We start from the raw sequence: 13,053 nt of genomic DNA on the forward strand, positions 1-13,053 counted from the left end.
ATTGGTTTGCTTTGGGTACTAGCAAAGAGCACAGAAGATGGGGGAGGACCGAGGACTGGAAATGGTATGGTTTGTTTTCACTGAAATAAGTATATTTTCATGCTGACAAAAATCCAGCACAAATGTGTAACAGCAATGACTGCGGCCAACGGCACCTCCAGAGCCCCAGTTACCATCCAGGCTGTTGCTCACGTATGAAATTGGCCTTCCTGGGAATGAAAGCTATGAACAGGCTTTCCTCCCTCCCGCCGCTCTAGTTTCTATTTGTAACATTTACCTTTGATAGACACTACGAACCCGCGATACTTCAGCCAAGAATACTTTAACTCCTTCAAGATTATTTTCCCAATTTAACATCACAAAGAGCGTGACCTAAAGCTAAAACTAATTTTGGTGGGGGTATTTTTGGTGGTAGGGGAGGATGGGACCCTTCAAAGTTACATTTCTGCAGTTACCAGACCTCATACTGCAAACATTCCAACTGGCTTCCTACAGACCAGCAACTACTCACGTTATCTATGAAGTGAGCAAATTATTAAACAAGGTCCTTTCCAATCTTCCTTGGGAAGTAAGGCACCAGCATGAGATGATTTCAGAGTCTTATCACCCCACTCCCACTGTGCTGCTGTGTTTAAGGCAGATGTAATCTAGGCATCCAAGGCAGAATTTGTGTCCCCAGCAACTGGCTTCCAGTTAGTGACATCCACAAGCTCTTACAACCATATTCCTGTATTTTTTCAAGATGACATTGGAGTTGTCATCAAAATAAAGAACTGAGATGGCATTTAGTTTGGTTGGCGCACAGCACGGTTTGGGGACGTACTCAGGATTCATTAGGTGAACCTGTTTCAAAACAGAAGGGAGAAAAGTACCATTAGAAATGACACATGGTCTTGGCTTTACTCCTGCTTATAAAGTGGAAAGGCTCTGAGGGCTCACCAAGGTCTGTACGATTGCGTGGTTGGTTGCGTTCATGTGTGCATTGAGCGGGAAGGAACATTCTCCATCACAGTAATTGGCAGCATAGCCCTTGGGTGCGATGATCCAATCCTTAATGTAAAGTAAAAAAAAAAAAAAGCAACAGAAGATGAATATTCTTGCACCATCTGCATGCTCAGTGATGCTGTGAGAAGGTATTGTTCACGTCAGGCAGGCAAGGAGACATAGAATTTGTCCAAAGTCACATTCAAGTAGCAAAGCTGGGGTGGGAGCCTGGTCGGTCTGTCTCCAGAACCTTTGCTCCTTCCCTAGGCCTACACAGCCTTAGCTGCCACCTGCCTGTTAGGCCTGGAAGCGTGCAGGTGACTGGCTTTATGGACCTGGCCCCAAAGCAACCTCTCTAGGAGCCCATGGTACTCCTGTCAAATGCCACCTGCATATGGAAACTGTCTTCTACTGCTCATCACCTACAATTAAATTTGCTTCTTTCAAGCTAGTGATGGTTCTCAGGTGTGGGGCAAAACATGTGAGCTCTTCTGAATAGTTTGGGTGAACCAATCTACAGCCATTAGAGAAGTTAGCCATTAGGTCATATTTTCCAACCCTATCTCAAAACACAATTAAAATTTGTTTTAATGCTCAAATAAATATATATCCTGTGGACTTTGAAAGAATCAGGTAAGAGAATTGGGAAATGTGGGGGTTGATTTCCAGAGATCACAGAACTTGGGAGCCCTAGAAAGGTGTCTGTGTGTGCTTGGTGCACCGGCAGGCCAGGCCTTCCTCTGCCCAAGCATTTGTGGGGGCGCCCAAGTATTTCCATGGAAGGAATCATCTCAGCCCTAAAGCTAAAAGGCTTTGATGATGGCTGCCACTTTCAGAATGAGGACTGCTGAAGAAAGACCTCTGTCCTCCCTGGTATCCAGAGAACTCACCTGCCATCCCAGATCCTGGAAGCTCACATAAAGCTCGTGCTTCCTGCAGGCTGTTTTTAACTCGCTGCTGTTGTAGTCTGTGGGTAGACAGTAAATAGGCACATATTAGCTTATTCATTCCTTCATTTAAGAACTTACATGAGAGTTCGACACATGCCGGGCACTGTACTAGGTTTGAAACAGCAGAAAACGAGGCCCCTGTTAGACACAAATATGGTTACCCAACAGCTCCGTCAGGTTCCTGATTGTTTGAATGTGTTACACTCTGTTGTATCCATTCTGGGGTCAGTTCTGGGCACAACATTGACTTGAATGGCTGCCTTCAAGCAACAGCTATGTGTTGTGAGCCCTGCTGAGCGTAAGGCCTAGGAAGGACTGTGCCAAGATGCCCATGACTTGGAAGACATCGTATCCACATTAATGGATAACTGTACCAGGCAGGACTTGCTGTTTTACAAACAGGGACCATCCTGAAGCTGCACAGGGGCTTTGACAGTAGGTTCTGGGCCAGGAGGGTGTCCTGAAGAACGTGCAGTGGCATGGGGCCTAAGCGGGAGGCCCAGGAATGGGGGAGAGGGAGACTCCGCGTGGGGCCAGCCTTCACGTTATACTCTGGCCTCACTGCCAGGCTCGAGCCCTTCTGCACTGAAGCAGTGATTCCAAAGCCAGTGGTTCCCTGTAGGAATCACAGAAGCATATGAACCTGCCTCGTGATTCAGGAGTCACTAGCCTGCCTTTACCTGCTCACCAGTAGGAGGCCTGGGGGCACCCAATTCCTTTAGGCCCATTGGAACAGCTCTTATGTGACAGGACTTCTAAGCAGCACCCCGGAAAGTAGGAAACTAAGTCAGACTCAGTTCCCCTCCTCCAGGAACCGAGAAGCTGGAAGGGGTGGCGTGCGACACGTACACAAGTAACTCAGACACGAATCAGAGCATGAATGCTGTGGGCAGGGGCCGCAAGTAATACCATGGTGGGGTCAGAGCAGGGGCAGTTCTGTGAGAATGGATTCAAGGATTATGTGAAGAGGGGTCAGGCAGGATAAAGTCCGAGAAAGGAATGGCCTAGAACGCCAGCCACAATGATTTGGACTTTCTACTAGAGACACGAAGTGAGCCTTTGGTTTTTGAGCCAGGAAGTGTCTCATGTAGAGCTGTGGTTCTGAAGGGTTGATCCTGGTAGTGGTGCTTGAGAGTCCCAGAGACATGAAGGGTAAGAAGACTTCAGAGCAAGGCTCTTCATCCCACCTGGATGGCGAGGGACACAGAGCCTAGGTCATCTGCATGTTACCTCTGCCCTTTCCATCGACATGAGCTGAAAGTACCTGACTGCTGAAAGCCTGTTTGAACTAGATTTTCACACTTGCACTCCTGGCCCTGAATCAGGAGAGAGCGTGCAGATTTCGTAAGGAAAAGAGAAACAGCACCAACTCAGGCCAGTCACCTACGCCGGGAGGACAGACAGGCCCACTTTCTGAGGTGGTTCTTAATGCTAAATTTATTCATTCTTCCCACCTGCCTACCTCCCTGCACAGCGCCATCCTCGCGGCAGCCCCGGAGAAGCAAATGCAGACCACACAGGGGAAAACGCTCGCCACACAGGCACTGAGCGCGCTCTCAGGAAAAACCACCACCACAGGAAGACAAAACCTGCTGCTGAAAATAACCCCTCAAAAGGAATCAGCCACACAAAAAAACAAATTCAAGAGGAGGCACAGGACCCTGGGAACCACAAGTAAGAGTAGCCCCTGAACAAGGCTATACAAGAAGAATATCTAAAATAATGTAAGAGAAAAAAGGACTAGAAACTCCAAAGCAAGAACGTTATACAAAACGAACATGAAAAAAGAACAGGGAGATGTGAAAAAGAACCAAACAGAACTTTATAAAAGCATAGTCACTGAAAATAAAAATGAAATGCATAAGTTAAATACAGCTTAGACATAACTGAAGAGAGAATTAAAGAACTGGACAATATATCTGGAGATACTTCTTCAAATATAACCCAGAGTCAAACGGCCAGAAGATATGACTATTTCTCTATGAAAACATATGGAAGATAGAATAAAAAGTCCAACATACTTCTAACAGGAATTTCTAAGGACAGTAATAGGGAAGAAGTAACATTTGAAGATATAATGGCTGTTTTTCTTCTACAGATACTCTCAGGCCACGCTTATGTTTTCTCATTAATTCCATGTTAAGTGTTGGCAAAGCATGTATAAATATCGGCGAAGGCCAGCACCCCTCAGTGATTTGTGTCCGCTGCTCAGAGGTTCTGTGTGGAATTACACTGGCATGTGTTTTTTCAGTTTTGTTTTTTAAGTCATTGACACATTGCAGAAAAGCCTTCCCCCGGCCCCACCCTTGATGTTTGTTTAGATGAACAGTCTGAAGAGGGCCAATAAAAATGTTATGCAGTGGAACTTTAATAGAAACATACCCACTTCAGCAGGATAAAGGGAGATGATACAGCTTTGTCCAGATGGGTTCGCTGGTGCAGATCTGCCTGGCTAGAGGTGGCCCTGCCCTGCTCCTTGGACCCGGAGGGGAGCAAAAGCCTACCCCGCCCTGCACCCCAACCCATGTTGCACCAAGGTGAGCCCAGCAGCAGCAGTGGATCCTCATGGCTAGAGGCAGCCCTGCCCCCCTCCTTGGTCCCAGAGGGGAGCACCAGCCCGCCCGTGCCCCAACTCATGCCGAGGTGTGCCCAGCAGCAGCGTCAGATCTGCTCAGCTAGAGGTGGCCCCTCCCCGTCTTTGGTCCCAGAGGGGAGCACCAGCCCACGGGGTCTGACCTGCTGAGGTGTGCCCAGCAGAACCATGCAGGACTAGGAGCTCATTCTACAACCACAGATTCTGGAACAGGACCCAAGGTGATTTAACATCACCACCACACCTACTGTCAAGCAAAGACAATTTACCACCACAGTAGCCACCAGGGTCACTCCACAGCCAAACTCAGTTTAAAAGAAGAAACAAACCCTCTACCAAACAACCAAATGTCAATAAAAAATATATTAGAAATACAAACAAACAAGAAGAAATGACATCACCAAAAGAATACAATAGCGCTCCAAAGTTAGACAACATGGAACAGGGAATCCTTGAAATGTCTGAAAAAGAATTTTGAGCAATGATCTTAAGAAAACTTGAAGAAATAAAGGAAGACTCAATTAGAGAACACAATGAAACAAGAAAAAATATCCAGAATATGAAGGGGGAAATCTACGAAGAGATTAACACCTTAAAAAAGAGTGTAGCAGAACTTCTAGAAATGAAAGACTCACTCAATGAAATAAAAAACACAACTGAGAGCTTGAGCAGCAGGGTAGAGCCAGCAGAAGAAAGAATTTCAGAGCTTGAAGATGGTCTTTTTGAAATAACTCAGGCAGACCAAAAAAAGGAAAAAATAATTAAAAATAATGAGGAAAATCTAAGAGAGAGAGAGCAGATAACCACAAGCACTCTAACATCCGAATTGTGGGTCTTCCTGAAGGAGAGGAGAAAGGAAAAGGTATTGAAAACCTGCTCAAGGAAAAAGTAACAGGTGTAGGGCAAGATACAGACCTTCAGATCCAGGAAGCTCAAAGGTCCCCAAACAGATTCAATCCAAAAAGACCCTCCCCAAGACACATTATAGTTAAATTTACAAAGCTCAAAGACAAAGGGAGAATTCTACAAGCAGCAAGAGAAAAGCATCAGGTCACTTATAGGGGAACCCCCATCAAACTAAAAGCAGACTTCTCAACCGAAACATTTCAAGACAGAAGAAAGTGGAATGATATATTCAAAATACTAAAAGAAAAAAATTACCAGCCAAGAATTCTTTACCCAGTGATGGAGTCTGGATGTGTTGTCCCCTCCAAAACTCATGTGGAAATTTGATCTCCAATGTGGCAGTGTTGGAAACTGATTGAGTCATGGGGGTGGATTCCTCATGAATAGATTAATGCTCTCCCTGGGGGAGCAGGGGTAATGAGTGAGTTCTCGCTCTATCAGTTCCTGTGAGAGCTGATTGCTTAAAGGACCCTGGCACCTCTTCTCTCTCGCTTCCTCTTGCCATGTGATCTGCTTGTACCCACCAGCTGCTGCCACTTTCCGCCATGAGTAGAAGCAGCCTTAGGCCTGTGCCAGATGTAACTGTCCCAGAATTGTAAGCCAAATAAACCTCTCTTCTTTATAAATTACCCAGTCTCAGGTATTCTGTTATAGCAACACAAAACGGACTAATACACCCAGCAAGGCTCTCCTTCAGAAATGAGGGAGAAAATGTATTTCCCAGACAAACAAAAGTTGTGGGAGTTCATCACCACATGACCAGCCCTGCAAGAAATTCTCAAGGGAGTCGTTCATCTGGAATGTGAATAATGGTGACCACCATCACAAATACACAAGAAAGAGCAAAACTGCTGTTAAAACAAAAATGCCAGCAAGAAAGAGAAAGAAGCTAACTCATCCCACCTTAAGTTCCAAACTAACATTGAAGAAGAGAAATGAAAGGGGAAATAATGATCAAAAGATATTTAAACCATCTAAACAAGAAGCAATTAAATGACAGGAATTAAGCAACACTTGTCAATAACTACCCTAAATGTGAATGGACTAAACTCCCAAGTCAAAAGACACAGACTGACTGACTGGATTAAAAAGCTAGACCCAAGTATATGATGTCTTCAAGAGACCCACCTCACCTGTTGAGACATACATAGACTAAAAGTGAAGCGACAGAAAAAGATATACCATACAAATGGAAACCAAAAATAAGGAGGAGTAGCTATTCTTATATCAGACAAAATAGACTTCAAACCGAAAAACATAAAAAGAGACAAAGAAGGCCACTATATAATGATAAAAGGATCTATCCAGCTAGAAGACAAAACAATCATAAACATGAATGCACCCAATACTGGAGCACCCAGATATATAAAGCAAACACTCTTAGACCTAAAGAAAGAAATAGGACCTAATACATTAATAGTGGGTGATCTGAACACCCCTCTCTCAGTATGGGACAGATCTTCCAGGCATGAAGCCAACAAAGAGACACAGGATTTAATCTACACCCTAGACCAACTGGACTTGGCAGATATATATGGAACATTTCACCCAACAACTGAAGAATACACTTTCGTCTCATCAGCTCATGGTACATTCTCCAGGATAGACCACATATTAGGTCACAAATCTAGTCTTAGAAAATTTATAAAAATTGAAATCATTCCAACTATTTTTTCAGACCACAATGGACTAAAATTGGAAATAAACAATAAGCAAAACTCTGGAAGCTATACAAATACATGGAAACTAAATAATAGGCTCCTGAATGACCTATGGGTCCAAGAAGAAATTAAAAAGGAAATCAAAAAATTTCTAGAAACTAATGAAAATAAAGATAACATCATACTTTGTATGCAACATACTTTGTAAGTAACAACATACTCCTAGATGTTACAGGGATACTGCAAAAGCAGTACTAAGAGGCAAATTTATTGCAATAAAAGCTTATATCAAAAGAATCGAAAGACTTCAAATAAATGACCTAACACTATGCCTCAAAGAACCTGAAAAACAACAACAATCCAATCCTAATGGTAGGAGACAGAAAGAAATAATTAAGGTCAGAGAAGAACTAAGTGAAATAGAGACGCAAAAAACAATAGAAAAGATCAACAAAACAAAAAGTTGGTTTTTTGAGAAGATAAATAAAATAGACAAACCATTAGCTAGGTTAACAAAAAAAAAAGAAGAGAGAAGGCCCAAATAACAAAAATCAGAAATGAAAAGGGAGACATTACAACTGACACCAGAGAAATACAAAGAATCATTAGGGACCATTATAAACAACTGTATGACAACAAATAAGAAAATCTGGAAGATATGGATAAGTTCCTAGACACATACAAACTACCAAGACTGAACCAAGAAGAGACAGGAAACCTGAACAAACCAATAACAAGCAAGGAGATTGAAGAGGTAATTAGCAATCTTCCAACAAAGAAAAATCCAGGTCCAGATGGTTTTACAGCTGAATTCTACCAAACCTTTAAAGAGGAGTTAACACCAATTCTCCTCAAATTATTCCAAACAATTGAAACAGATGCTATTCTCCCAAACTCATTCTATGAGGCCAACATAACTCTGATACCCAAACCAGATAAAGACACAACAAAAAAAGGAAATTATAGGACAATATCCTTGATGAACCTTGATGCTAAAATCCTTAAGAAAATATTAGCAATCAGAATACAGCAACATATTTTTTAAAACTATATACTATGATCAAGTGGGATTCATCCCAGGGATGCAAGGATGGTTCAACAAATGAAAGTCAATAAATGTGATACATCACATCAACAAACTCAATGACAAAGACTGTATGATTATCTCAATAGATGTTGAAAAAGCATTTGACAGAATTCAACATCCCTTCATGATAAAGACTCTCAACAAATTAGGTACAGAAAAAAAAATATCTCAACACAATGAAAGCCATTTATGACAAGCCCACTGCCAGTATCATTCTGAATGGGGAAAAACTGAGGGCCTTTCCCTTAAGAACAGGAACAAGATAAGGAGGTCCACTCTCTCCATTACTATTTAACATAGTACTTGAGGTACTAGCCAGAGTAATCAGGCAAGAGAAAGAAATAAAGGGAATCCAGATTGGAGAAGATGAAGTCAAACTCTATTTGTAGAAGACATGATACTATATATAGAAAAACTTAAAGACTATCAAAAAACTCCTAGAGCTGGTTAATAACTTCAGTAATGTTGCAGGATACAAAATAAATGTCCCCAAATCAGTAGCATTTATATACTCAAATAATGAACTAACAGAAAGAGAAATAAATAAAGTAAGCCCATTTACAATTGTCATGAAAAAAATAAGATACCTAAGGATCAATTTAACCAAGGAGGTGAAAGACCTCTACAATGAGAACTACAAACCACTTCTGAAATAAATTAAAGAAGATACAAAAAGATGGAAAGATATTCCATGCTCTTGGATTGGAAGAATTAACATTGTGGAAATGTCTATACTACCCAAAGCAATCAACAGATTGAATGCAATCCCCATCAAAATACCAATGACATTCTTCACAGAAATGGAAAAAACAATCTTACCCTTCATATGGAACAACAAAGACCCTGAATAGCCAAAGCAATCCTGAGCAACAAAAATAAAGCCAGAGGCATAACACTATCTGACCTCAAATTATACTACAAAGCTATTGTAACTCAAACAGCATGGTACTGGTATAAAAACAGACATTCAGACCAGTGGAGTAGAATTGAGAACTCAGAAATCACCCCTCAGCCTTATCTGATATTGGACAAAGACAACAAAAATCTACATTGGGGAAAAGACTGACTCTTCAACAAGTGGTGCTGAAGAATGAAACTAGATATGCATCTCTCATCATACACTAAAATCAACTCAAAATGGATTAAAGACTTAACTATAAGACCTGAAACTAAAAATACTAAGGGAAAATATAGGGGGAAACACTTCAGCAATTATGTCTAGGCACAGGCTTTATGAACATGAGCCCCAAAACACAAGCAGCAAAAGAAAAAAATAAACAAATGGGACTATATCAAACTGAAAAGCTTCTGCACAGCAAAGGAAACAATCAACAGAGTGAAAGGACAACCTACAGAGTGGGAGAAAATGTTTGCTAACTATGCATCTGACAAGGGTTTAATATCCAGAATATACAAAGAACTCAAGGAATTATACAGTAAAAAAACCAAATAGCCCAATCAAAAAATGGGCAAAGGGCTGAATAGACATTTTTCAAAGGAAGACATACAAATGGCCGACAGATACATGAAAAAATGCTCAACATCACTAGTCATCAGGGAAATGCAAATTAAAACTACAATGAGATACCACCTCACCCCAGTTAGACTGGCTATAATCAAAAAGATGGTGAATAACAAATGCTGGTGAGTGTGTGGAGAGAAGGGAACACTCCTACAATGTTGGTGGGATTGTAAATTAGTACAACCACTATGGGAAACAGTATGGAGGTTTCTCAAATAACTACAGATAGATCTTCCATACGATCCAGCAATCCCTCTTCTGGGGTATATAACCAGAGGAATGGAAATCATCATGTCGAAGGGATACCTGCACTCCCATGTTCATTGCAGCTCTGTTTACAATAGCCCAGATATGGAACCAGCCTAAATGTCCATCAATGGATGACTGGATAAGGTAACTGTGGTATATATACACTATGGAATACTACTCTGCCATAAAAAAAGAATGAAATACTCCCATTTGCAACAACATGGATGAACCTGGAGAAACTTATGTTGAGTGAAATAAGCAAAGCACAGAGGGATAAATACCGCATGTGCTCACTCATATGTAGCAGCTAAGAGAGAAAGAAGGAAAGAAAGACCACAGTGGTGCACTGGTCTTACAGAGGGAGGGAACATTCCTAGGGCTACAAAGTGGAGTGGGGGAAAGGAGGAAGGGGAGGAAGATTGGTGGATAATTGGGTGGGGGACACGGCGTACAAAAGTAATTTCTGGTAGTGGGTATGCCCCCAGTATGAATGTGGCCCTCACATCATTGGCATGAGGGGTGACAATTAGCTTTATATCTCATGAATATTCATAATAAATAAATTTTTTTAAAAAAAGAAAGAAAGAAATGGGTTCGCTGGTCAGAGGCAGGAAGTTATAGATCTGGAGAGAGGTTAAAAAAAAAAAAAGTCAAAAATCAAAAAGCCCGAGAGTAGCAGACGAAGACTGAGGAAACCACCCCTGTTGACAGCAGTCCTCAGCAGCTGACTTGTGGGCTGTCTGTGCCAGAATCATCAGGGACTTAACCTAAAGTACAGAGTCCTGAGCCCCATCCCAGACCCACGTGTCAGATTCACTGAGAATGGGTCCCCTGCCGTGCAGGCAAGTCTGCTGACACTAGAATTGGAGAGGCTTCCCTCTAACCTGGAGGCTCACCCACAGGTGATGCCATCACCACATCCAGACACAAAGTCTGTCTTTGGACACTAGGATTCACTGGGTGTCCTCAGATACTGCTGCAATGAGGGCCCAATCTTGGTCTCAGACATTTTCAAGAAACCCGGCTTTTTCAAAGTTGAACACAGAAAGTGAGATCTGGCCCCCCGATCATCCACACGATTCTTTGGCACAAGAGTGAAAGTGAGAGCTGGGATGCTGGCCCAGCCAGAGCAGGCCCAGGGTGCCCCTCCGGGGTGGCTCGGACAAGCAGGGCTCAGCCACAGCTGGGTTTGAGCAAAAAAACTGTTAAGTGATCAAGTGATGAAATCTGACGATCATAAAAGCTCCCAGGATGAATTCCTTCCATAACCAGAAGGTAGTTCCCTAGTCTGCTCTTAAACAGGACACAAACATTCTACTCACCACAGGTTTCTGAGCTTTGAATCTGTAAGATGGGTATCAATTGCCTCTAGCTTCATGGCTTACAAACTGCTTCGGTAGAGAAAGCTTCAGATACAATTAGTATTAAAAAGCTCAAGTTCTTCCTCTCCTGTCCAAACGAACATTACAGACGTTTAACATGGGTTTTAGGTGGATTTAATCTCCCAGGACAGGACAGGTGGGGACCATCAGGGAGGAAGATTCAAAAGCTCCCCTGGGAGGATAGGGATGAACTTTAAAGATCCCAGACAGGGTGACAGCCGGTTAGCTCAGTTGGTTAGAACGCCGTGCTGATAACACCAAGGTCTGGGGTTCGATCCCTATACTGGCCAGCTGCCGAATTAAGTAAATAAATAAATAGACAAATAGGTAAAGTCCATGAGAACAGGAACCACGTCCAATTAAAAAAAAAAAAAGATCCCAGACTGACCTGCCTGTCTTCCCCTAAAAAAAGCTCCTTTGGGAAGAAACTCCATGCTCTGCAGTGGGACAGGGAAAGTGACCAGCTGGGACAGGTAAAGCCCCTCTTGGAATGAAGTGTGAGCTGAACAGAGGTGGGCAGAGAGGCCCAGGCTATAATGCCCAAAGTGGTTTTTTGTTTGTTTGTTTTTGTTCTTTGAGAGGGAAAGGTCTTAGTGTTTTATTTATTTATTTTAAACTTAGCTACATTTTTTTTTTTTTATCATTACAGAATGTAATCATTTTTTGTGGTCCTTCACCAAATTCTCACTAACCAGTGTTCTTTATTAAGCCTTTATTTTTCCAGTACTTGCTCCCGGGAGGTTTGCCTCCTACTCAGGCCTTCTGAACAATTAAAGCAGCAGCAGGCAGAAGGAGCCCATCTGTTCCCAAGGGCCGAACCAGTGACCAGCGCCTTCCATTCTCCACTGGGGCAAGGGCCGAGACAGATCAGTGTGTTCCAATCAGTAGTTTATCTTGCAATAAAACATCGGCTCCCTCCACAGCTCTGGTGTCACTCTCCCAAGCCTCGGGTGTGTCTTTGAGTAACTGTCATTCTACCAGGTCACCTTGGGGCCAGGTGTACCCGGCAGGGGTTGGGTGGCCAACTGCAAATGAAGTGTATGGAGGCACATCTTCTTGGAGTCCAGCAACAGGAAGGAGCAGGACATGCGATGGAGCACCTTGCTCTTGTCCTTGAGACACCAGTTAGCTTCCACGTCCCAGAGCTGCTCCTCAGGCAGTGGCGGGGGGCGTCTCGTTCACCGCAGGGTGAGCCATCAGGGGTCACACTGCGGCTCCCACTGCACACACCTTTTCACTGACCCCCCCTTCATCCTCGTGCCCATCTTCCTGCCCCTCCCAGGCCCCCTCCTCTCCCCTCAGTGCCTTTTCTCCTCTGCCTGTCACGTGCGTACGTTCCACGCAGGCTGTGCTGAACTCCTGCAGTCTGCTCAGTCCTGGCTGCGAGTTCTCTTCTCAGCTGCTGGGCCTTGGCCGACAGTCAGCTTCCTTGGTGACAGGCGCTGTTCTCCGACTGCAGGTCCTGGTCATCCCTTTAATGAATTAGGGGACATTCCATCTACAGGAAAAAACAAATGGGCCCATCTGACACCCACTCACCCCAAGGTGAACAAGAGACCACAGGGAGTAGCTGTCATCCAGTGCAGCGAAGACAGGGTGCCCTGACCCCACAGGCAGCAGCTAGCTGGGCTGGCACCTCCTCATAGAGTCCATATCCCCAGGTGGTGGCTGCATGCACCATATACTGGCTGACTCCAAATGTAGGGTCACATCCCACAG

At 43.4% G+C, this 13,053-nt stretch overlaps 1 protein-coding gene across 1 annotated transcript in view; it reads right to left on the bottom strand.

Moving 5' to 3' along the window:
* Positions 1 to 578: 578 nt before the first annotated feature.
* BMP6 (bone morphogenetic protein 6) overlaps positions 579 to 13,053 on the bottom strand; it is a 156,105-nt gene continuing 143,630 nt past the window's right edge. Inside the window, exons 5-7 of the mRNA XM_063097866.1 lie at positions 1,875 to 1,951; positions 940 to 1,050; positions 579 to 843 (exon numbers count right to left, since the gene is read on the bottom strand). Coding sequence (XP_062953936.1) covers positions 694 to 843; positions 940 to 1,050; positions 1,875 to 1,951 — 338 coding nt within the window. The 3' untranslated portion in view covers positions 579 to 693. The remainder of the gene's footprint in view (positions 844 to 939; positions 1,051 to 1,874; positions 1,952 to 13,053) is intronic.

Source organism: Cynocephalus volans, chromosome 5 (genome assembly GCF_027409185.1).
Source record: "Cynocephalus volans isolate mCynVol1 chromosome 5, mCynVol1.pri, whole genome shotgun sequence".
Taxonomy (NCBI): domain Eukaryota; kingdom Metazoa; phylum Chordata; class Mammalia; order Dermoptera; family Cynocephalidae; genus Cynocephalus; species Cynocephalus volans.